Source organism: Falco punctatus (assembly GCF_963210335.1).
Source record: "Falco punctatus genome assembly, chromosome: 3".
In the NCBI taxonomy this organism is placed as follows: domain Eukaryota; kingdom Metazoa; phylum Chordata; class Aves; order Falconiformes; family Falconidae; genus Falco; species Falco punctatus.
In genome coordinates, this window is record NC_137582.1 from 29,117,325 (window position 1) to 29,141,051 (window position 23,727).

Here is a 23,727-nt window from a genome sequence, read left to right on the forward strand (position 1 = left end):
TTGATGATGTACCTACCATCATTCTTACTGAAGAAATATGAGAATATTCGGAGGTGGATTGAATCTTATGGAATTGAGTGAAGACAGTTAATGTGAGTAGTGTTCACCAGGCACAGAGAAAATGTTTACTGGCTTTAGTGAAGCATAGCGTAGTATGTGAACTCAAAAAAGATGCCAAAGCTTCAATGAAAGGTAAAGTCAAATGGCAAAACCACCTCAAAAAACTACTTCAAAACCGATTTACTTCATCGTTTACGTAAGATAAATCTCCTTGTACATATGATTGTTGCAGAACCACTTTAATCTAATTTACTGAAAAATAATCTTGTTAAAATAACACTAATCCTATTGTTAGAGCAACACTAGAATGCATTTTAAAGCTAACCTACCAAACAATAATAAAACATGTATTTAATTTACCTATATAATCTTGTCTAAACGATACAAACCCATGATCAGAGCTATGGTACACTAAAAAAAACCCAAACAGCTGCACACCAAGCAAAAACCTACCTCGGTAGTGCTACTGGAAGGTTCCAGTCCAACCATATTGGCTTGTACCAGCTGCTGAAGAAGTTGTACTTGAGCTACATTGAGAAAGAAATCCAAGTTTGTTGTCACATTCACCTCCAAAGAATGACCACATACCAAGATTTCCTGTGGAGAAATTAAGGGAAAATACTAGATAACAGCTGCTGGGGAAATAATTTTTAGCTTCTATATAACTGTATTGTGATTCTCTGCTGTAGTCAATGCTTCAACATCGTATATAGTATTAATTCAGTCTTTTTGGGAGAAAGTGGTGTATCAGGCTTCTAAACAAGGATGTGGCTTATTCTTTCATTTACTTTCAACAGCATAATTACTAAGACAAATTTTGCAAGAAAAGCATCTCCTGAGTGAGGTCTTGTTTCCATCTCTTGGTAGTATCAAACAGTGGACTGTTAGATTTATATATTTTTTTAATTTCCTTGGCAATTACTCCAATTCTTTCCTTCCAAGAAAAGGATGTACTTTTTGGTGTTGGTTTTTTTTTTTTTTTTTTTTGGTTAAACGTAAACTCTGCTTGACTTATAATGAAATCATTTATTGGAACTCACTGATAACCAACTTAATTGATTTCTCTTTGCCTGTAAAGCATTGTTAATACCTTGGCAAAGCTGGGTGGATGGCCACTGTTTTACTGGTGTTATCTAGGACAGAATTACTTGTTGGCAAGCAATAAAGAGATGAAAAATAATAATGCAGTAAATTTGCTTAATAATTAAAAGTACTGCCCCTTCTCATAAGAAGGTTGCACAACATTCAAGCTCTTCATAGTCTAAACTAGACCTCTCCCTTCATCAGGGAATGTCATCCATGGAACATGTACAGAAAACACTGACATTTTTGAACAGAAGCATTAGTAAAGCTCAGAGGTTGTGTGGGGGTTTTTTTGGTTTGTTTTTGTTTTAATTTAATAACTTCTATGCATCTTAGCCACCTACTAAGCTTTCTGTCTTTTTACATTAAAAAAATTTCCATCTGCCCTTGTAATGATCTTTTACACAAAATATGAAGTTGTCAATTTTTTCTTTCTATACCCATTAGCTATTTTTTTCCCAACAATATACACCTACTGCACATCGCAATGCAACACATACCTAATAACCATTCACACTCCTGTATCAGTTTTGGTCCTCCCAGAAGGTAGCCATTATAAGAAATACTCCTTGTGAGCTGAAAAAAAACTTTCTGATATTTCTCCCACATAAAATGTTTTAAATTCTTGAGCTACAAACTAATGCCAAAAAGGAAGCCAATACCTTTTCTGTGTAAATGCTTCACAGACCAATCATTAACAGACTGCTAAAAGTGATTGTTAAATCTGGAGTACCTTGAAGTACTCACAGTAATGGTTTGGGAATGGATGCTCTGTGGCATTCTGTGGCTTGAAAATCTGGCTAAAAGAACCCAGTTCAATTTTCTTCTTATAGATAGTGTATAGATTGCTTTTTCAGGCTTTATGAGAAGCTTGTGAATACAATGTTTTGTAACGTTGTACTATAGCACCTCTTCTCAACACCTTTCCATCACAAATCTTTTAAAAATATTGCTGGAAATCATTAAAGGATTCCCATTTTCTGAATTGCAAACAGGCTTATCTACCTCTGGACAGGCTGCCTTTAATATCAAATACTATACACAAATGTTTTCTCCAGCAGAGAAAGAACATTTCACTAGTGACTAAAACATTTATTTATTTTTTCTTTTCAGTTGGTGATCTTTGTATTTGAAAACACAACTGGACATTTCAACCGGTGAAAGAGTAGAATATTAAGATTATCCACATATTAAAAGTTATGCTATGTGTGTTCACATTTTATACTAACCTCTGAGTGTAAATTCTCTGTAGTGTCAATTTTTGTAAAAATAATTGCAGGAGCTGCAGTTATTCGAACTGTGAAATCAGTTAAAATTGGAGTTAAAATTGCTCTCCTTTCCTGTTGCCTCCTTATGCTAAAAAAAAAAAAAAAAAAAAAAAAAAAAGAAAAGAAAAGATGAGATGACATTATAAATTGTTGAGGTACAAAAACTTCTCATATTCTTCTCTACATCCAGCATGTAGCATAAAACTGCTTCAATACCAGTTTGGCATTTCATTGCTAACTCAATAAGCATGAAATATCATCATTATAAATCATGTTAATTCCAATCCTGACGGCAGATTTTTCTTTCATTTCACAGAAAATGTATGTCTAATTGTTTGACTTCAACCCATCTTCAGGTAGATAAGTTGGCCATTTCACATTGCTGCTTCTACTGTTTAACAAACTATACAAAATCATTTGAGCAAAGAAAAAAACTTTATTATTGGTATTTTTCAAACTTGCCCTTCACCTTATGAATAACTGCCCTGAAGCTTGCATAATATTTGAATTAATGCATTGAAACTCTGTGGTGAAAAAATCCTGCACACAACATAACTGACACAAAAATCAAAGACATGGAAAATTAAAGAGCAAATCTCATGAAGCTCTAGGGATTGCACATTAACTTTATAACAACTGTTGTCAGTGATGTTTAAAATGCCTTGAAAATGGAGTAATGTCAGTCTTCCTCCACTGCTTCTGTCACTGGTTGTTCCTAGTTGGTACCTTTCCATCTAAATATCAGTGTTTGCTTGCCAAGAATATTTGTGCCATTAAACTTGATAATTACATTTGTTTTCCATCTGAGTGTTTTGTTTTTTGTGTTTTATTTTTTTCCTTTAACCAAATACTAAGCCTAGAGGCACAACTATTATAGATGGATCACTAATAGCTTATGACAACACATTCCAAATAGCCAGAATCCTCTGGGTCAGGTCAAATAAACTATTGCCACAAAATGCCATCTGAGAACCTCTGATCGGGGGGGGGAAGTAATTAGATCAAGATGGTGTTCAGCCCCTAAAAGAGGATACAGTTCAAATTCCTGGGAGAACTCTTCCATCCAGATAGTTTGTTAATAATTCCTTTTTCCTGTCATCATTTATAGAAATGCTAAATACCTGCATTTCACGAAGGAGAACTCTAAAAATTATCAAAAAGTTATTGGTCCAAGGTAAATCTTCCTGTGCTTACAAAATATAAATTTATCAACTGTGAAAAAATGCAAGTTAAAAGTATACACTAAATTATGCAAATATCTATCATGATATAAAAAAAAAACCCAACAAAAAAACCCAACCAAACTACACTGCCATACAGGAGAAGAAAGCAGATCTATGCAGAACTCTACAGATATATCTGCATGTCTGTTAGGTAACCCTGTATTACCTTTATCTCACCATCTCAAGTAACAGAGATGCAGCAGTTTGGACATGAACGTAAATCACACAAGTGAGCCAGACGCATGAACTATGCAATTAGACAATTAGTCCTTACCATCAGCTAGAATTATCCATGTTAATGTCATTAAACAGTATAGTTATATGCCTGCCTATGCAGAAACCTCTGGACTGCATGTGGAATAGGTAATTAAATCTCTTGATTCAAGAATGGTATCTATATACATAGCCTAGCAAAGGTAATGTTTCTGAAACTGATTCTGTTGAAAAACAGATCTTAAATGTGATGGTTTGTAGGCCAAGAGTTAGGCTGAAAAGAAATCAAATAGATAACATGACTGTAATTCAGTCAGCTTCAAAAGAGTCAAAATCCATAGATGACAATTTACTGCTTAAACTATTTCAATTTTGATGCTTCAAATTCTACTAAAAATTTGCTTAAGTGTCCTCAAAACATGTTAAAAGCACGGCGATCTATAAGGGAGTATAAACTGTCAGATGACAGTAGGCCTTAAAGCTTTTAAATTTATTTAGGGCAAGAGTATACAGAAGTTAACAGCAGATGCCACAGAGCACAGAGCTACTATTTACTGAGCTCAACTCTAAAAAAACTTATGCTTCAGCTGACCTTTACAAACACTGCTGAGCAGGCTGCACATTACCATAAGCAGTATGCAGTATGCTTAAGAGCAAGCCAATTAACGAGTGTTAGAACTACCATCTTACATTAAAAGCTCTAACATTTTGGTCAGCTGTAGCTCCACTGGTATCTAATGATGACTTTTAGAGCAAGACTAGTCTAATTAGATCCACAAACCAGAAAGCAGTGGTTAGCATACATCTTCAACTAAGAAAAGGGTGTTAGATTTTGCGAGTTCTACAAATGCTTCTCTCGCTGCCATCACCTTCATTTTAAACTTAAACCAGATGACTTCCTACCCAATTCCTACTTCCCCTTCTCAACAGGATGAGACAGAAATGCCTTTGCTTTTGAGAAGAATGAAAGACCTAAGTAGCAGAACAATACTATGAAAGAACACACAGCTATACATTAGAAAACTTCCAGCTGAAGGGGCATAAAAATGCTAGGAAGTATGATTTCAATACATGACAGAGCTGTAAAAGCAAGTTACTTGTTGAACCTCAAACCCACAACTGGCTCTCTGCAATCATTGTTCAAATTATTTTTCAGCTCTTACATATTCCCATTTCTTCATTTTCAAATGCTATTCTAGTAGATACCTAGTACATCACATCTTAGAGTACTTTTTTGGTAATATACATTGCTGATTTTTTTTAATCTTTTTTTTTAAAAAAAGCATCCTTACACGATATCCCTGTCCTGCTCTACTTAGTACTTTCCGTATTTCTAGTTGGTGAATGTGAAGCCCAGCCAAATCAAGTATTAGCAAAATAATTGTAAGTACAAACAGAAGGCAAACAGAGCACAGTAAATAATGAAGGGAGAGGATATGAGAAAGAGCACAAAAGGAACAAAGAAACAAATTCCACGTTGAATTATTAAGTCTTCCACACTGCACCTAAGTGCAGCGTTAACTTAACACAGGTGTACGCCACATGAGCTTATGAAAAAACTTGATTGTGAAGAGCGTAATGATGGCTCTATGTCTGCAGCACATTCATTCCATGGTTCATTTATGCATCTGTTATATATTTGTCTTGGAAAAAAAGGAAAAGCTAGTACTTTTAGAGATGTTAAAGCAGTTGATCATCTACACTTAAAAGTACAGCACATTTGAAAGACCATATGCTAATACAAAGCAACAAGGCAGCAAAGCAGTTGTGATAAAGCCTGGAGGTGCCTTTTACTCAGTGCTGAATTTGGGCTGTATCTACACGATAATATGAACTCTGGTTATGGACCATGTATCCACACTGTAAAAGCACAGAACAAAAATGGTCTCTGTCCTCAAAGGCTTACAATGTAAGTATAAGAAAAACCACACCTGCAGACCAAGAAGTAAGAGAGAACAACTAACAGCCCCATCAATAATGATATCTGTACAGTGGCAACCTGAAAGCTGTCTTATGAGTTTTTATATTACAGTATAAGAGGAAAAAAAATATTGAAGGATTTGGAAGACGATATTGCAATAACTTTGTGAATGATCACAGGAAATGTCTTTATAACATACAGGTTAGCCTAAGAGTGAGTAAGAAAGCACTTTGACAATTAAATGCGGCAGGCTGGTAACTGGTACAATGAGGTCTGATGAGCAGTGAGCGTGGATGTGTCAAAATAAATGAAAAATGACATGTAAAGGGAAAGGGATAGACATAGGAGTCTGGAAGTACCTTGAAAGCAAAGACATATCTAATGGATAATATGACAAAAAATGTTGTTGGGAAAAAAAGAGAAAAAAAATGTGAAGAACAGTATTTTGTAATCAAAGCAACAATACTTGATTACATCAAATCAAATCATCAGTATCTGATTACATCCATTCAGAAGCAGCTGAACTTATACAAGGAGGAAGGACTGCCAAAGAGATGATGCTGCACTAATTAAGGAGGTGCGATGATGTTAGACTGGATAAGCTGTGAAAATGCACAAGGAGGATTGCAATTTGGCCTTCTTATATGGAAAAAACTAATTGAAACAAACAGAAAATACTGGCCAGTAAAGCTAAACATAACTTAGATGTGAAACTTGGAAATGTTCCCCTTATAGTATTTTTCTTCATAACACCTTACTGGATCTAGAGCCCTTATATACTTAAAAAATTCATAGGTCAGGGAGAAACTCATACATTCAATACATGAATGACAATCAAAGAGTTTATGTATGCAGTTTATGTATGCCATGTAAGTTTACTCTCTATAAAGAGATGAATCCTCACAAAGAATTCTGCAAATTGCAAAAGCAAAACCCCCCATGTATTAGCACAGAATAGGCCACGTAATCAAAAAGTTTCTCTAGTAGTGCGAGGCATGCAAACCCAAAGATGTTATGTTGGTTAGCATGCTACCTTAGGACTTAGTAAAGATTTTTCTCTTGCAGGTTTCCCTTTCCCATGTAGTTATAAAAATCAGTTAATCCCTGATGCAAAAATATATTGGGATAACTACTAATGACATCATCATGCCTCAGATCTCCATCTCCCAGTGGACAGAAGAGTTCACATCCTTTTAGCTCTCTGAGGTATTGCAAAGACACATCAAGAGACAGTGAAAGAGCATAGCAACATTTTCAGGGCTATCTAATAATGAAAATTAGACAACAAACAAACCTACATGATCTGGCCATACAGAATTACTATTGTTATATAATTATGCCTCACTAAAGCTAATTTTCATCTTATTAAGAATGCCGTGCAACATTTCTTTGCTGTGGATTAGTAAAGAAAATAACATACTCCATCATACTGAGTAAGGCTTTGTACAAGTACACAGCATGAATACAAGCATGACTAAAATACAGGACTGAATACAAATGTATTGCATTTTATTCCAAAAGATTCACAGGGAATGCCCCTACTTCCCTATATATCAATCTACAGATCACTTTTTTCTGGTCTTCCTTATTAAAACTTGGCAAGCTGGACGAAAATGAAAACTATTCAAAGAAAAATCTGCAGGAAACCTTTCTGAGGATCCTTGCAAAGCAAGAGTGGTATTTTGTTCAGTTTCGTACAACAGATCATTGGCTCCCTGGTGTATTCAATGAGAGTTGCAGAGAGCTGTTCCAGATGGTGGTATGCCAAGGACAAAACTGTAATGCAGTATATTGCCACACTCAATTCATTACCACACAGAGAAGTAATGCTTTTAAGCTCAATTAGTTTTTTTTTTTTAAAAAAAGAAAAACCCAGAGTTTATTCAGGCTGCAGGAAGCAGAAGTTGCTGCTGGGAGCTGTAGAAGGACTGCACAGGGACGGGGGCGAGGCCTCAAGAGAGGTTATATTTCTTTATTTCCTTCAGGGCTGTTGTTTTTTCCATTGAGAGGAGGGAGAGGGAGGAGGAGATCTGCAAGCTGAAAAAGCAGTTTTCAATCAAGAAAACTTCTTTTGGTTAAGTACTCCCAGTTCCCCACATGCTGTTTGGTAAAGGGAATAAATGTGGACAGGTTTCATTTGTACATAACCTTATTAGAACTGTCTGACTGTTTCCAGTATTCTTTTTATATATTACACCATCAGGGAGCTTTTTATAACATCTACAGTGAAGTATAAACATTTCATAATGGGAAGAGTTATGAGCCCTGATCCTCAGCACAGCACAGCATTTGGATGGTTTTTTTGAGAGATGGCACCCACCCTACTGGAGTGCTCCAATTCCCCCATTCTGCTTGGGATGACCTGCAAGGCACAGGAGGCATCAAACCGGCACTTCACAATAGTCCATCTTGAAGAGTTTTACACTAGACACCTTGAAATATTAAAAAATTAGTGTCAAAGCAAGACTGCTTGCTTTCCAAAATACAGTGGAAAAGATTAAGAAAAATATTCAGACCCATGAGATAGTGAGTACTAGAAATATTGAACTCCAGAAAACGTGGTGAGAAATTTTGAAGGATTTACTTTCTGTGTAGAGAGTTAAAGCTTTTAGATGACAAATTACGTCAAAAGCTTTCAAGTATTTGTTTGTACAGTATCCATAGGTCTTATATTTACAGTGATTTGAGTTTGATGCTGATTTTTAAAACAAGACCAAATTTCCACTCAGTCAACTAAATTACAATATAATCTATTCCAGAATTTTTATAGCTTCAGTTTATTTTTTAAAAAATATAGCAATGTTTTTAGAAATGGGAATGGAAAAAGAATGGCTGGTATCTATGCTGAAGTTTCCTGTAAAGTATGTATGAAATATTTGGATATAGGTTGGATTCTATACTGTACCAGATATCACCTAAGAATTAAAAAATGAGGAGAGATCTCCAAATAGAATCTTAAAACCCAGTGAACCTAATAAACCATAGCACTGGGTCTAAACCATAAGTAAAAACAAACATTAGTATATTAAAACCAAACAAAGAAATTAATCCTAAAATAACTCAGTAAAAAAAAAAATCATTATGTTCCAGGTTAAACATGTCTAAGAATTAAAAAAGAAAACAGTGTCACAACTAGGTCAAAGAATAAAGCTTCTGTGGTAGTTGCAGGAAATCTTAAGATAAACTTCGCCCTGAAAACACTAAGCACCATGTAAAACACCATGCAGCCACCCTCTTGATGCATGCTGGAAATATCTCAGTGGATGGCAGAGTTCAATGCAGGTTCTTCCACTTCTCAGCCCACCATTTCCACAGATCATAAAATAAACTCGGATGCAGCAAGACAGACTGCCAACTAAAAAGCAAAATGGCAAACATCCTGAAAAAAAACTGTAGTAAACTTGTAAAATTGTAAGTCAAAAGGACAAGAAAACACTCATACCAACTTTCTCTTTAAACAAATTCAAGCTGGAATTAAAATACTGTATTGCTTACCAGAAAGGAAAAGCTAATGCACTTAATTACAACTGATATAAATTAAAACCCAAGCAGAAGATTCACTCAAAAGCAATTTCAAAATAGATATGTTTATTTGTCAAATATATTCTAATAATATTTTATTTGGAAGTCTGCTGAAGGAAGAATGTCCAAGCAGGGGGGGCCCAGAGAGAGACAGAGAGAGAGATAACTCAGATTATCTGTACTAGCTGCTTCCCTTATTCTTATCTTAATCGCTTTTCAGGAATCCCACCAAATTTCCTACCCAAACCTATAACCATAAAGCTCAGACCAAAGTGTGCTACCAATATGGTTTCAGTCGCCAATGGGCATGAAGAAGAAAGCCAATTCCTCAGTGGCTGGTTTTGCTGTTTAGCTTTATTTGCAAATTGGCCAGAAGTCCTTTGGAAATTAATGTCATCTTATCTTTCAAGAAATGCCAGCAGCCCTACATTGTCTTGTAAGAAAGAACTTCATGGGCAACTTGCCCAACATCAAGGCCCAACTAGAAGGTCATGCACATTTTTTCAAGGCTAAGAATGTAAAAGAAAAATTGTCTATGGAATTATTAGTTCAAAAAAGAAATAAATCGTTAAAAGACAGGAAAGGACCGGTACTTCTTATAAATGAGGAACAGATACTACTACTATGTTCAGATTTTTATCAGTACTCCTGTCACTTCTTGTGGTTTTATCATTACTTTGGTTAGATCAGCTTTTCCTGCCCTCTGTTTTTCAATGGTAAACTGGAATTTATTCTTGATCACATGTTTTTCCTGCACACACTCATCCAGAGAGCTTATTTGCTCTCGTGATTTCTCATCAATACTTCACTTAACAAAGCTCAGTCCGCATGCCATCCTCACATAGCTTCTTTTTGTACAGCTTGCCTGATGTTCAGAAAAATCTCTTGAGTGTCTTCTCATCTTCCTTTTTTTTTTTTTTTAATTAAACCAGCAATATTTCACTACTTTCGTTATGACTCTCCCTGTTTTTCCATATCACTTTTAGAAACTCATCCCTCAATTCAGATAGGAAGGAATCTTATCTCAAGGACCATAAAATTATGCATGCATTTCATAAAAAATTGGATTGTTTTTACACAAATTAGACATAAAGGAATCTTAAATGAAAATAAAAAAAAGACGTGCGGACAGGCATCTTTCTAGCAGAAATGATTCTAAATCCACTAAATGACTTTTGAAAGCTTGCTCTTGACCATCAGACCTTATTCCTGGGAGTTTGAAAAAGAGAACTTTGCTACACAGCCTAGAAAAATTCAGTTTTAAACCACCTGTATGAATTTTAACTATATTAAAACAAAAATAAAAATGTCAAGTTTTCAGAAATTACCAATAAACCTCCTCTATTTTATATCGGAAAACTTTAACATTCAGAACACCACGGAAGTGCATGCATGCTTTATCTTACAACCATGTTTAACTAGAGGGCAAGGTTTTGCATGCACATATCATACAATACACAATAAGGGAGACTCAGCTGAAATATCTCATTCTCAAAATTCATCTGGTTTTAGTTACAGAAGTGCAAAAAACAGTTCAGAACCAATAGGAAATGTTCTCTAACTTAGAAATGTCTAAACTGGTGTTAGTCAAGCTTTGTAAAAATACAAACAAAAGAATTTAAAAAAACACCCAACATCCAAAAACACAACAAAAAACAAACCAACCCTCCAAACCATCCCATTGCTTGTAGACAGACAAGCTGAAGTTGCACCCCCAGAGTTATTTTTACAGCCATACAGTAAGCCACTCTGAAGAGAGCTTATAATGGAAACAAAGGCACACAGTAACTAGACAGCAACTACAGTGTAACAATAATAGTAATATACATTTCAAATGTATAATCCAGAACTCTGTGGAAATGGGCATGTAATGTAAAGCAAAACCAATACAGAATTGTTTGATTCAGATATACCGCAAACGATATCTGCAGTGTTTGTGCTACGTATATCTAGAAAAGAATAAGTTAAAGGAAAACTTCCTACCTACTGGCCATGTTCCATTCAAGTGCTGGATTTTGAGAATTTCTTTCACTCTCTGTCAAAACCCCTCCTTTTCCATTTTCCTTCTCTGGTTTCAACTGATTCCAATGAGCAGTACCAATGTTTATAGATTGAAGATCTATTTGATATTGTCTGTCTTCAACCTCTGATCCAGGGTCTCGAAGTATTCCTAGATTCAGTGCTCTCCTGTAATGCCAAAGGAAAAAAAAAAAAAAAAAAATCAGCCACAAAGGTCAAAGTCAGACCAATCAGATATACATTGACATACAAAATTAAGAAAATTAAGATAGCAATTTTGCCATTCTTGATTACTCCTAAGCATTATTTTAAGCCCACATATTTGTAAGTATCCAACTGCCTCTCTCCTATGGAATTCAATAGAAGATATACAAATAAATATATGCCAAAATTTAGCCAGATCCGTCAAAGTCAATATGAGATCAATCCATTGACTTCACTGCCCTTTCAATCACATCCATATGAGCACCCTTACGGGGTAGCAGGACTAATTCATATATACTGAACAGATAAAGGATGCTGCATTCAAGTGCTCAAGAAGAACAGCTACATAGCAGTATTACGAAGAAATTTATTGTGTGACAACTGTTTCACTGTTAAAATTTATCGAAGATTAAAAATTAAATAAAAAGTTCCAAAATGAGGGAAAAACACCTAAATCTTTTTAAGATGGAATTTCAGTACTGTGCTTTGTTATTTGAATTCTTCTGACAAGTGAGGAATAAAAGCATTTTTGAGTGAACCATTTTACTTACACATTCTGCTAAATTGTGCTGAGCTTGGGAAACAGTGACATCCAATTTCAACAAACCATTCAAGAGTATTGGATGAGTGGAGGCTGCTGAGACCATTAGGTTTTACCGGTGACCAGTATCAGAGGAGTCTCCTACTACCACTTGTCTTCTGCTAATAAGCACTAGTAAATCTTCCACAAAATTATCTTGCCCTTTCTACATTGGGAACAATATAGCGTTTATGTGCACTGCTTATTTGATATTATAATAAAAATGCACAATTGCACTTATCATTGTTTTTCAAAATAAGCCTGTAAAGGGAGGATGGGGACCTTAAATTATTTTTTTTTTTTTTTTGCTTTCAATCTGTGATCAAATCGAATTGTAGTCTATCTTTATTGATTTCATACACTGAGTTGAAGCTTAAGCTTCTTATTTGCATATGCCATCCAATCTACTGTTCCATTTTAGGTTGTTGTCTTATACTGGAGTCATTAATCAGTATTCAACTGCTGTCTGCACAGAGAACTTAATTCTGCAGTTTGTTTAATCATTAAAGCTAATAATTCAAAAACAAGGATTAAAGCAGCACATCTCAACCTGTGATGCATGCACTGCATGCAACATGTAAGTATAGGTATGCAACATATAAAGTATGTAACCATCTTAAAAGTGCAATTCCAGTGCTGCCCAAATCCAAACACAGCTGAAACTGCTAATACCATTGCCATTGTCACCAATGGAGTATGCTAACAATTAAGAAAATTAAGTAATTAATCATATCTACCCACAGAGGCATGTAAATGGCAGGAAAGCCATTTTGATGAAGGCAACTGCCCAGTGAGACAGTATGATGGCACTGTTCAGAAGCCCTATAATTTTGTCAAATGCTTAGCAGAAATACACTGAAAAACTGTTATGTCAGTAGTGGTATTTCAAAATTAAATGTGGTTTCTTAAAACTCAAGAATGTGTTTGTCAACTTTATGCACAGAGAGATCTAACCACAGCAACTGTGTCTTTTATTATTCTTTCTAGGCATTATTTCATCAATATGAATGCAGTTCTGGTGTTTTGTTGGGGTTTTTTTCCTGTATTTTTCTTTTTTTTTAATTTAAAAAAACACAGTAGATTATTCTATGACCCAGTGTCTATTTACATACTTTGTCTAATGCAAATAAATATTGGAATACGTTTTGTGAAATATTACTGAAAATAAAGCACCAAATTTTGTACTATATGAAATCCACATTAGTATATAAAATACAAAGTATTACACTAATTTCACCTGCATAATGAATTCTCTCGTGCACTTCACAGTAAAGAATATTTTTCATTTGATCTTTTATGAGCAGCTTGATAATTCGCATCAAATTGCATATAGCACTATATTCCTTAGGCTCATTCAGCACAACCATGACCTTATGAACTAAATTCCTAGAGCAAAATGTGACTGTATGCACCAATCTGAAACTTCCTGTTGTGGCAATGGCTTTCTTCCCCTGATGAATTTGCTTATTTAAATGCAAAACCCAATGAAATCACTCTTTGGCATACATTTTTAGGTGCAGCAAAATATGCAGACATACTATTCAGACCAAGGTACTAGTGCATTGCATTGCTGGTATAAGATTTGTATATTGGATCTTTTTTTATTTGATCCAATTAATTTTGTAAAATCTCAAGGACTGGATAATGTTTGTACTGCTTTGGGATATCACAGCCGAACACTTTCACGCTGATATAAAAACTGCATTTTCATTCTGTTTCTACTATTAACAAGCTCCTACATATAATACAAAACTCTTCCTCTGATCCTTTAGACACACCTTTGAAATCCAAGCAAATAAATCATGTTTCTATAATTACCCATTTCAAGAAACACAGATTCTACACATACATGCAAAATATGAAGATTAGTTATTAATGCCTTGATGTTTCAACTAAGCTGGTTATTACTTTCAGAAAATATATCCTGACAGATTTATACAAAGATCAAAATATAGCCTTTTCCCAAATAAATTATATACGCAGAGGCATTTACATAAGCACTCATTTCTGGTTTTCCATATAAACTATTTTCTTAACTGCATACCCATTTGTTAGTTGTATACTTCCTAGAAGGATGAAAATAAGTTAAACTGTGGCAAAATTGGCCTAATCTTAAGCATACATGCTATGTATGAACTGTGCAGCCTTTTCAGTTCTGCAGCTTTCAAAATCCTTGTAGCAAGTAACATCAGAGAAACAGAGTAAGCCAAATTCATGATTTCTGTACCTGTAGCATAAAAGCTGTTTAACCAGCTGAAATGTACTGTAGAAGTTATGATTTTAATTGCTTCCCCTTTCTGAAAACAACTTCACTATCCCATCTGAACCCTTTGGCAGGTGGTGTAGAATACAATAGTTGGTCAATAATACAGTAAGATCATAAAGAACCAAAGAAGACCATAAGCATGTAACAGGAAACACAGCTTTAATGGTTTTCTTTTTTTAAATTGACTTAGCCTGGCTCAGGCTTTTTACGTGCTTATATAAGACACAGGTCACGTTGAACCAGTTACTACATGCTGCTGAATACGCATAATTTTGAGACCCACTGTAAAGACGTTGTATCTATTCACTTATAGCTCATCCAAGACCTTCAAAAAACATGACAAAAAATAGCATTTAAATACTATACATTATGTAATGATTAAGAGATATTCACAGACTTTACACACAACAGCAATTTTAGTTAGCATTTACTAGATCTCTGTGTGCACTCACTTCCCCTCTCAAGTACAGAGATGACAAACCTATCCAGACTCCAGTTATTAAAGGTTTTGTCTGGTGTAAAGGATTCTTCCTCTTCTAATTCAAAAAGGAAACAGACCTTGGATCAATATAAACAGTCTACAGGTGCAAACCCAGTGGCACCATGTTGGCCCAGGATATAGATAGAAGAGGCCTGTCCAAGAGGACCACATTCTCTTTTGCTTAAGCTTGTGGGGTCCCAGCCCAAATGTAGCATGAACAACCATCACCTGTGAAAGAGACATGACTGAACAAGTGTAGAAATCACAGCAATATTTATCAATGACCTAATGCTCCATAACTGCATTTTTCCCAATTTATTTCAATGAAGTTTCCTAACGTATTCTCCTCAACAACACCATCAAATGTGTTATATCAAACACAGGAAACTGAAACAACTGTTCCTTACAGAAGCAATCCACCACAGCTCCATTTGGAGTGAGACGCTGTAGATGTTAAGAAGGGCACAGAAGAAAAATGTGGTAAACCTAGAGCATCTATGGCAGGGGTCCTCAAACTTTTTAACCAGGGGGCCGGCGCGCGGATGCAGTGGCAGGCAGTCATCTGCGGCTGCTTGGTTTCCCCCCCCAACCCCCGGCGGGGGTCTGTAAATACCAGGGGCTGGATTGAGGACCCTGGGGGGCCGTATCCAGCCTGCGGGCCGTAGTTTGAGGACCCCTGATCTATGGTAACAATACTGGCCTTTGATAATGCTGAGTTCCTGTAGAGTAAAACCCCAGAGAGGAATCAGCCTTCCAAAGAAAGGCAACTAACACTTGAACCACTGGGAGAGAAACAGAACCTCCCCACCATCACAGAACATACACAGACATCAGACATGATCTTAGAACAGGAATAAAAAACATCCTGTAGCATCACAGCTCATGATGGAAGACTTGGATTTGCCCAAGTCTGGAGAGACTAAAAACATCTATTTGTGAGGAAGACCAAAAGGAAGCTCTGTATCTTCCCCCAAGGGTAACCTCAGCTTTGCTTCCCCAGTCTGCCATCTGTCCATAGGGAGACTTACTTGTGGTTTAACCAACAGTGGTTTATGACTGCCAAGATGTTGGAAGCAGTTTATTTTAGTCTCGGTCAGTACAGCAGGCTCTCAAATGCGGTCAGCAGTAAACTCTTAATTCTCACTATTTCTGCCTCTTTTCCCCAGGAACTATGCCACATACAATTGGCTTTGTTGGCAGCTGTTCCTTCTCCCCCTCTCCAGCTCAGCCTCAGAACTCAACTACTGTCCACATCCACGCTTGCCGGCAGCATACTCTGAATTGGATACCAGCAAATTTTTATTAAATACAAGTATAAACTGCGTACAGTAGGGCTCCCTTGTTTAACGCTTTACTGATTAGCAAGTCATACTATTTTGTTTGTATGTCTATACTCATGTCACTTTTCATTTTAATGTTACATTTAATCTTTACAGGAATTTGTTTAACAATGAAAACTATATTTTCCCTGATTAGTCTTGTGTTGGGTTCTGTACAGCCAGATACATCAGCCTTATCTACAGAAGACACATGGCAGGTGTCCTGTGAGTCAAAGTGGTTGAGGTACCGTGGTTCATCCTCAGATGTTGAAGACCCTTATAAAAAGAAAACATCAGCGCTAGCTCCATGAGCCAAAGAAAAATGACTGACCACGCTTAAACATCTATATAGTGGACAAATATATCACATTGCTAACGCAAAAGAAGTTATTAATTGAAATCTAACTGAACACACTTTTTAGTCATTAATGGTTATACTTCTAACCCTATAGCAACTTGCAGTGTTTATAGCTTTTGTGAATAGACATAAATCAACTCAGAGAAATTACTTGTGCAATCAGTATGTTAAAAAAAAAAAGACAAGCAGAGACTGAAACATATACAAAGATTTCTTTTGATTATGCTAGACTGCTTGAAACAATCGATATAGTGAAGCAAAAATACAAGTATAATGGGTAATTTACCTCTATTTTAAACTAATGTTGGATAAATGTCTGACTGGGGGCCCTGGTTCCTTTTTCATTCTGTATATCTACAGATGAACATCACGGTGAAGAGAGGAAACTGGTATAAGTGTAAAAAAGCTAAAGACGATGATCGACAAAGTAGCTATGAAGATCTTTAGGTAACACAAGAACAAGCATATTGGAGAAATTATAGAACGCAGTACTTACAAGTCATCAAAGAAATGATCTTCACTATGTCTCTCTCAATTGCCCTCAGACTTGCCATTTGGACTTCATCACTGCCCACTTGGAAGACCAGTAATGGATCGTAATCACAGGGCTGTACCAGACAAGGGAGTTTTCTAGTAACGTCCCTTACCCAGGCCCCAGGGAAGCAGCAGACTTCCCTATGCTTTGGGTCTGGTTGGCATATCAGGCCCTCTGCTCCTCAGAACGGAGCTCCCAATGACAGCCACCTTTCCTTTCTTCCTATACAATGCATATATTCATAATGCAAAAGAGAAGATATTTAGTTTTGAACATATGGAAGAAGAAATCTAAGGAACTGAGCTCAGTGGTTTGTGAGCATTTTGCACATGTGGCTGATACCCTCAAAAGGAACAGAAGATGCTGTCTCAGAGTTCGAGGTGACAAACCTAACTGGATGCATGGACACATAGACGATTTAAGCCTGTCAGGTCCAGGTCTTCATAGGCTGTGCACAAGTAGGTTTGGGACTAGGGAGACCAGCTGGCCTGCAGGACGTTTCCTGCTCTGTAAGGCTAGAACACACCAAAGGAAAACAGGAGAGGCAGGTTTCATTCCTATTGTCTCTAAACTTGCTTATTATGTGACTCTGAGCAAACAAATTAACATCTTCAACAGCTTACTCATATATATTGAGGGCATAATGCCAAAATGATGTTTGGAATATAATTAATTGCACAGAAAAATCATCTGATATACAATACTAAAGGAATGCAAAAATAAAAAAATACCTATAAAAATTAACTAGTGTAATTTAAAAATTGAGATACTATTTCTGTAACTACTTAAATATCTTTACTTTGAAACCCAGTAGGTATATATTCAGAGAAAAAAAAACACAACACCCCCTCAATACCATTAATTATAGTGGTGGTGCCAGGTGGGTAATACTATAATTCCACTTGCTAACCATTTGGGAAGGTCAGATTTTAGTGAACAGGACCACACCAAGGTTAAGATTGGTAGCAGTGAACTGATCACATAAAAGCTACTGAACACATGAAAGGAGTTACAGTAGATCACACATCAAATATTTTGGCCCTGTGCTTCCTTCCTCTAGTCCTACGGGCAGGAAATGCTCTACATATCCTGTGAGATGACCACATTTAAAAGTAGCCCCTTGTTCCAAAGGCTCTAGTAGAATAATTGCCAACAAAGAGGCTGAAGAACTTCTGCAGTACAGTTGCCTTCTAGAGCTGTATCTGGAACAGTTTGAATGATCCTATGACGGAAAGGTATGGTAAACTATAAAGGAATTTCAGTCTCAAAAAAAAAAAAAAGTGTAAAATGAAACAAAGCTAAAGTTTGCAGCTGTGCATTTAGATGTCATCTGTTTAATTACTTTTGTAATTTTATTGTTTAAATTCCTCAGCAAATATAACAGCATGAGCAAGTCTGGACTTTTAAAGATCAGTTTTTCATTTTCATCCTGTTTAATGTTTAGACAGTTTGAGGAATCCTGTTATAGTTTTGAAGCATTCACCAAAATTCAGGGAGCGCAGTATAAATATACAGTTGACAGACTGTATAAATGATAAGTATGCACAATTCCAAAGAAAGTTCTGTCTGATATTTTTGGATGCCATATGTTTCTAGAAAAAACAAGTGGAATAGAGTTTCTCTAAACAGAGTCAGTGAGGAGAGAGCCTGAAGAGTTTAAGTGGGTGGAGTGGAAGCCTGGGCTGGGGGTCAGCAAAAAAGCCAAAATACAATGTAACCCAAAGACTTCTATGCTTTTGTTTCATGGTAGAAATAATTTTATCTCAAAACTTAATGTTGTTTGGGAGTAAAAGGGTCTTTAATATTGATTTTTCAAGTATTTCATGTGTACTTGGTTTATCATATAGCTATTGTAAACAAACCTGTGATCTTCCTATTGCTTTCATCCTGTATTTTACTTTGTTTTAGTTGATTCACCTCGTTTAGTGGTACAATACCTCAGACTTTTCAGATGTTCTATAAATTCACCTGGAAATACTGAGGTTGAGTTTCACTGAACAGTCTTCATAACTGATGCATGGAATTTCTCTAAATGGTGGGGTACAACCTGGTACAGTGGTACAAGCTGGAAGACATACTGTCCAAAGTGTGTTTGATAAGCTGACATGGGACAGGATTTCTTTTTGCTGTTGTGTCAGTATATCAAACTCATACCTGGCCATCAATCAAATTCTATACAAAATAGAGCAGAATGTTAGAGATATAAAAGAAAAGATGGTATTAATGTATTAAACAATGTGTACAAATACATATTTTCAGCACGTGTATACTGTAACAGATTGTTTACAGTATAGATAATACAACAAGAAACTACTGTAAACCACAAATATTTAACTTTCCAAGTCAGTTCACATTTATCTTTAGACACTAATTAAATTAGTTTCTCAAGATGCCACTTGTATTTTCTTTTTCATTTTGCAGAATCATTGTATTCATAATGGCAAGCTGGAACTATTTTTTAAAATACTGTATATGATATTGTAAAATATGTCAATAGCCATGTCTTAAAAACAAAATTCCCTCCTTTAATTCTTCTTTTCTGAAGTCCTTGCACTGCTGTTTCCCTTTAAATATCACTGGGAAATTGTCCTGGTAGAAAACTCATTCCATATTCATTATAACATGTATTACCTTTCATGTTAAAACTAGTATTTTGTTTTCCTTAAAATCCCATTAAACTGTTGTTAATGGCATTTCCAAATTCAATATGAATCTATGCTAACAAGATATATTGAAGGGGAGTTTACTTCTAAATAAACTTCGGGAGGGGGGTGTGGAGAAAAGAGATGCAAATATCTTAATTTATTTTCAGTGATTCTTAGCACTGCAAAAGGCAGAAAATATTTCTAATCATATCAAAATAAGGATATATCGAGCAGTATGTATTTCACATTTCCCCAAAGAACTAAAATTTATCTTGTATGCAGTAAATGAAAGTAAAAGATTATGATCTGACTAGAAAAGCAGTATAGTTTCAAGCTTCTTCTAATCAGGTTGTAGAAGAAACCAGAGCCATCTATACAAATCTGATCATCCCACACGAATCATTCCCTGCCAAAGGCAAAGAATGGCAGCTTTCACACACATTATAAGCTGTATGGGAGTACCTGAATCTTTACTTTTTTGTGCGTTTTAAGGCTCTAATGATATGCTTAAGGCATGCTACTTTCTAATTGAATATTCTTGAACTTATCTCCAGTATGCCTTTGGATCTTATTAGAAAATTCGGAATTCTGCAGAAATGCAGAGTCACTTTATTTAAAATAGTTTTAAACACAAAACTGAGCAGAGGAGAGTAAAATATGGAGGTTCAAATAGACCTCCCCCAGCTCACAAGTTATGAAATTGCAGCCAGTTTGGCACAGCTAGTGTCTTGAAACCAGACTGGTTGTTGTTTCTCCACTCTGAAATGCAATAAATACATATTGTATGATCCTAATATTTAGATTTATCTAGATTTACCAGCATGAAAAGTAAGATTCAAGTTGCCTCAGGAAGGCACCAAGACAGGCTGGATGGAAGAATGACTCTTTAATCCTGAATAAAGGGGCAATCTCCAGCTGTTGAAATGATCCTTTTGCAGTGGAACGTGGAAAATTAAGAGGTGTCAAGACAACTTTAGAAAAGGAAGTAAAAAATACCTAGCCATTGCAAAAATCAAGTGACTGTTCGATTACCCAATTGAGAAGCTTATAAACTTCCTCTTGAAAACACAATTAGCCTACTTGAGAAATCCAGGTTTGCCTGAATGTTGAATTTCTTTCATAAGAAAACAGTATTTCAACTGTTTTCAAGTTTTATTCTTTTCCAGCTTTCCTCTTAATTTACATTGCAAATGGACAGGTTTCTGAAGATATTGATGCATAAGCGAATGTCAATTTTCTTTGATAATTGCCAAAGTCTTCTTTTTCCGACATGATGCATGTCTGCATAATAATTGCATGGACTGTCTTTTATTTTCAGACAAGGAATCTGGTGTACTCCCACTCTTCCCAGTCCTCCTCCTTTTCTAAATATACTATACCTCCATAAAATTACTTTTCCTGAAAGCACATCTTGAATATTTGTACCTGTAAGTCTGAACTTTTCATTTCATGATTTAAATTAAATTCAACTGCTTTTCTTCAGCTATGTCCTATATAATGAGTAAGTCCTGACTTCAGAGGTCAATGTAAAATCATCAGCGCCCACAAAATAGCAAGGGTTCTACAACTTTCAGTTTCCAGAGACAACTGCACCTTTGAGTTCACATAGCTGTGGGCTGGAATTCTTGCTACACAGACAGAAGCTAACCAACAGGCAAGACCTCAGTTATATAGAAAATGATTCCTCCACTTCCATGTTTAGTTCTTTCTGGAGGAAAGTTGATACTAATCAACTACATCCTAAATAAGCATTTCCAGGTTGCTTAATGTAAAGGCAGGCATGCTCGTTTTAGTTCTTAAAGGAATGAAAATGCTGAAGACAAAATGAAGAGCTGAAAGGCAATTGTTCACATTGGTGTTTCTCCTGTCTTCTTTTTATAAAATATTAGGACTTGAACAATCAAGATAGTGTTATCAAAACACAGGACAAACCACAATTTATCTAAGTATTCTCTTTTCTCTGCTTAGAGAATTCTGCTTGTAACATAACAGAGTGCGCTCAAACTCCCTTGTCTTGCATTATTCTGTAATAGATTTTTGTAGGTTTTTTGTCAACTGCTTGAGAACCCGATAAAGCATAGTTCCAAAACCTTCCAGCTTTCATAAGATCTGTTATAGGGATTCCTTTCCTCTCAGAAAAAGCTTTTGAACATCCGTCTCTTCCATTACGAAAGTAAAATACCCTCAACAAAGCACTTCCCCACCAGCATTTTCCAGTTTGTTCTGGCTTCGCAGGAGGACTGAAGCAGAGGAAGGAAGTGCTCCACTACACCATACTTTGATCATGGAGATTATGATACACCTCTTGACAGTATTTCACCAGTATTTTCTTTCCGGGATTCAAAGTAAAGCTTTTAGGTATGTTATTACTAGAGACCTCATCTCCTCTTTACTACATTTTTTTCTATTCTTTCTCAAAGTATGACTAACCGAACCACACCTAAAAGTCAAGCACATTCTTCTCAACTTACAACCACTGGAGAAAGTTTTCAAGAACTAACAGCTTTGACAAAGGGTGTAAACTTCCTAGAAATCTAGGAAGGTTTTCTAAAAGAAACTAAAGCTACTGAGAAGTATTTTGCACACCACTGAAAGAAAGATGTTTGGAAAAAATTAGTCCATTCAGTGAAACATCCAGAAGATGTGGAAGGATGCAGCAAAACTTCAAGAGATCTGCTTGAAAGGTCAGTTTACAAACAAAATTCTGATACATAGATTCTTGCCTCAAAATCTGTAGCAAAGCTATGACTATAAGCCACACATTTTGAGTCCTATTCTTACAGTCAACTTTAAATGCACTAATTACTCCATATTATTAAATAAAATTACTGCAACTTAAATTTACAAATAATTTTTTTAGATTGAAGTGACTGCAGCTTTTTGTTTCTTCTATGATGAAAAATACATTGGTAATTTCTAAAATAAAAGTATACTACTGCTAGATCTTAAACTGTGATACCAATATGTTGAACTCTTTGAAAGTAAACTTTTACATCTGCACAGAGGCACCACTTTAAAAAGGTTATTTATGTAAAGGCTTTTTAAAATATTTAGAATATGCTTTAAAGGATGAAAGCCAGAACAAATGAAACCTGTTAGGAATTTGACATCAAAACTAACCTTTAGGACAATAGTATGAAATACATAAAAATCTTAAGAGAACCAGAAAGAACAGGTAAAGGACAACAAGCAGAGCCCAGATTTGAGAGAGTTCTCATTCATTATGAACTGTTGCTGAAGTAACTTTTGGCAGCAGGAGGCAACATATTCTTAAAAACCTACATCCTGCCATAGGAAGCCACAGAATACACCACTGCATTTGTAAACATTAAATATAAAGCCTTCACACCAAAACAGCTAAAGCCTACTATTCACCATGTACACAAAGCTTGTTAGAGATGTTTTTTTAACAGAGGTTTTAAGTAAGCTCCAATTACAAAGCAGTATTAGGCAAAAGTCATCCTCATCTACTCATAATATCCCCGCGTATTCACAACATTGACCATGAAGACTACAGATTGCAATGTCTGGTAGTTGAACCGACTCCATGAGTCATCCAAAACATACAAATGGTACTGGTTATGAAGAAAACTGAGTATTACTTTCTGCCTGGAGCCAAAAAAAATAAATATGCAAGGACACTACACAGAAACAAATCCACACACACACAAATACCCAGCTCACTACACTGCCCATTTGGAAAACAGCAAATTCTATCATCTGTAGTTAGTTTGAGTCCAGTTTAGTAAATGTAGTTGCTTAAATTTTTTATGAGCTGCAATGTGTGAAGAATACAACATGTAGATTTTTAGAATTATTTTTAGAAAGCAACTTCTACAACACTAACAGTTACATAATATATCAAGCATTTTTTTCTTTATTATGCCAAAAACATGGAAAAATCAACCATTGCAAGCTGTCTGAAGAATAAAATATCGAAAGACAGTCTGAACCAACACATACCAGAGGATTACATTCCTCTGAGTTTTGCTTTAATATACACAAACATATATACACATCCAACCTTAAA

General features: G+C 35.7%; 1 protein-coding gene across 8 annotated transcripts in view; it reads right to left on the reverse strand.

Moving 5' to 3' along the window:
- The window catches only part of VPS13B (vacuolar protein sorting 13 homolog B), a 477,951-nt gene that overhangs the window by 154,390 nt on the left and 299,834 nt on the right, over positions 1 to 23,727 (reverse strand). For all 8 annotated transcript variants that reach the window (XM_080380100.1, XM_080380101.1, XM_080380096.1 and 5 more), the window contains 3 exons: positions 11,274 to 11,477; positions 2,373 to 2,499; positions 514 to 657 (listed from right to left, as the gene is read on the reverse strand). In XM_080380100.1, the coding sequence (XP_080236226.1) occupies positions 514 to 657; positions 2,373 to 2,499; positions 11,274 to 11,477 (475 nt within the window). The remainder of the gene's footprint in view (positions 1 to 513; positions 658 to 2,372; positions 2,500 to 11,273; positions 11,478 to 23,727) is intronic.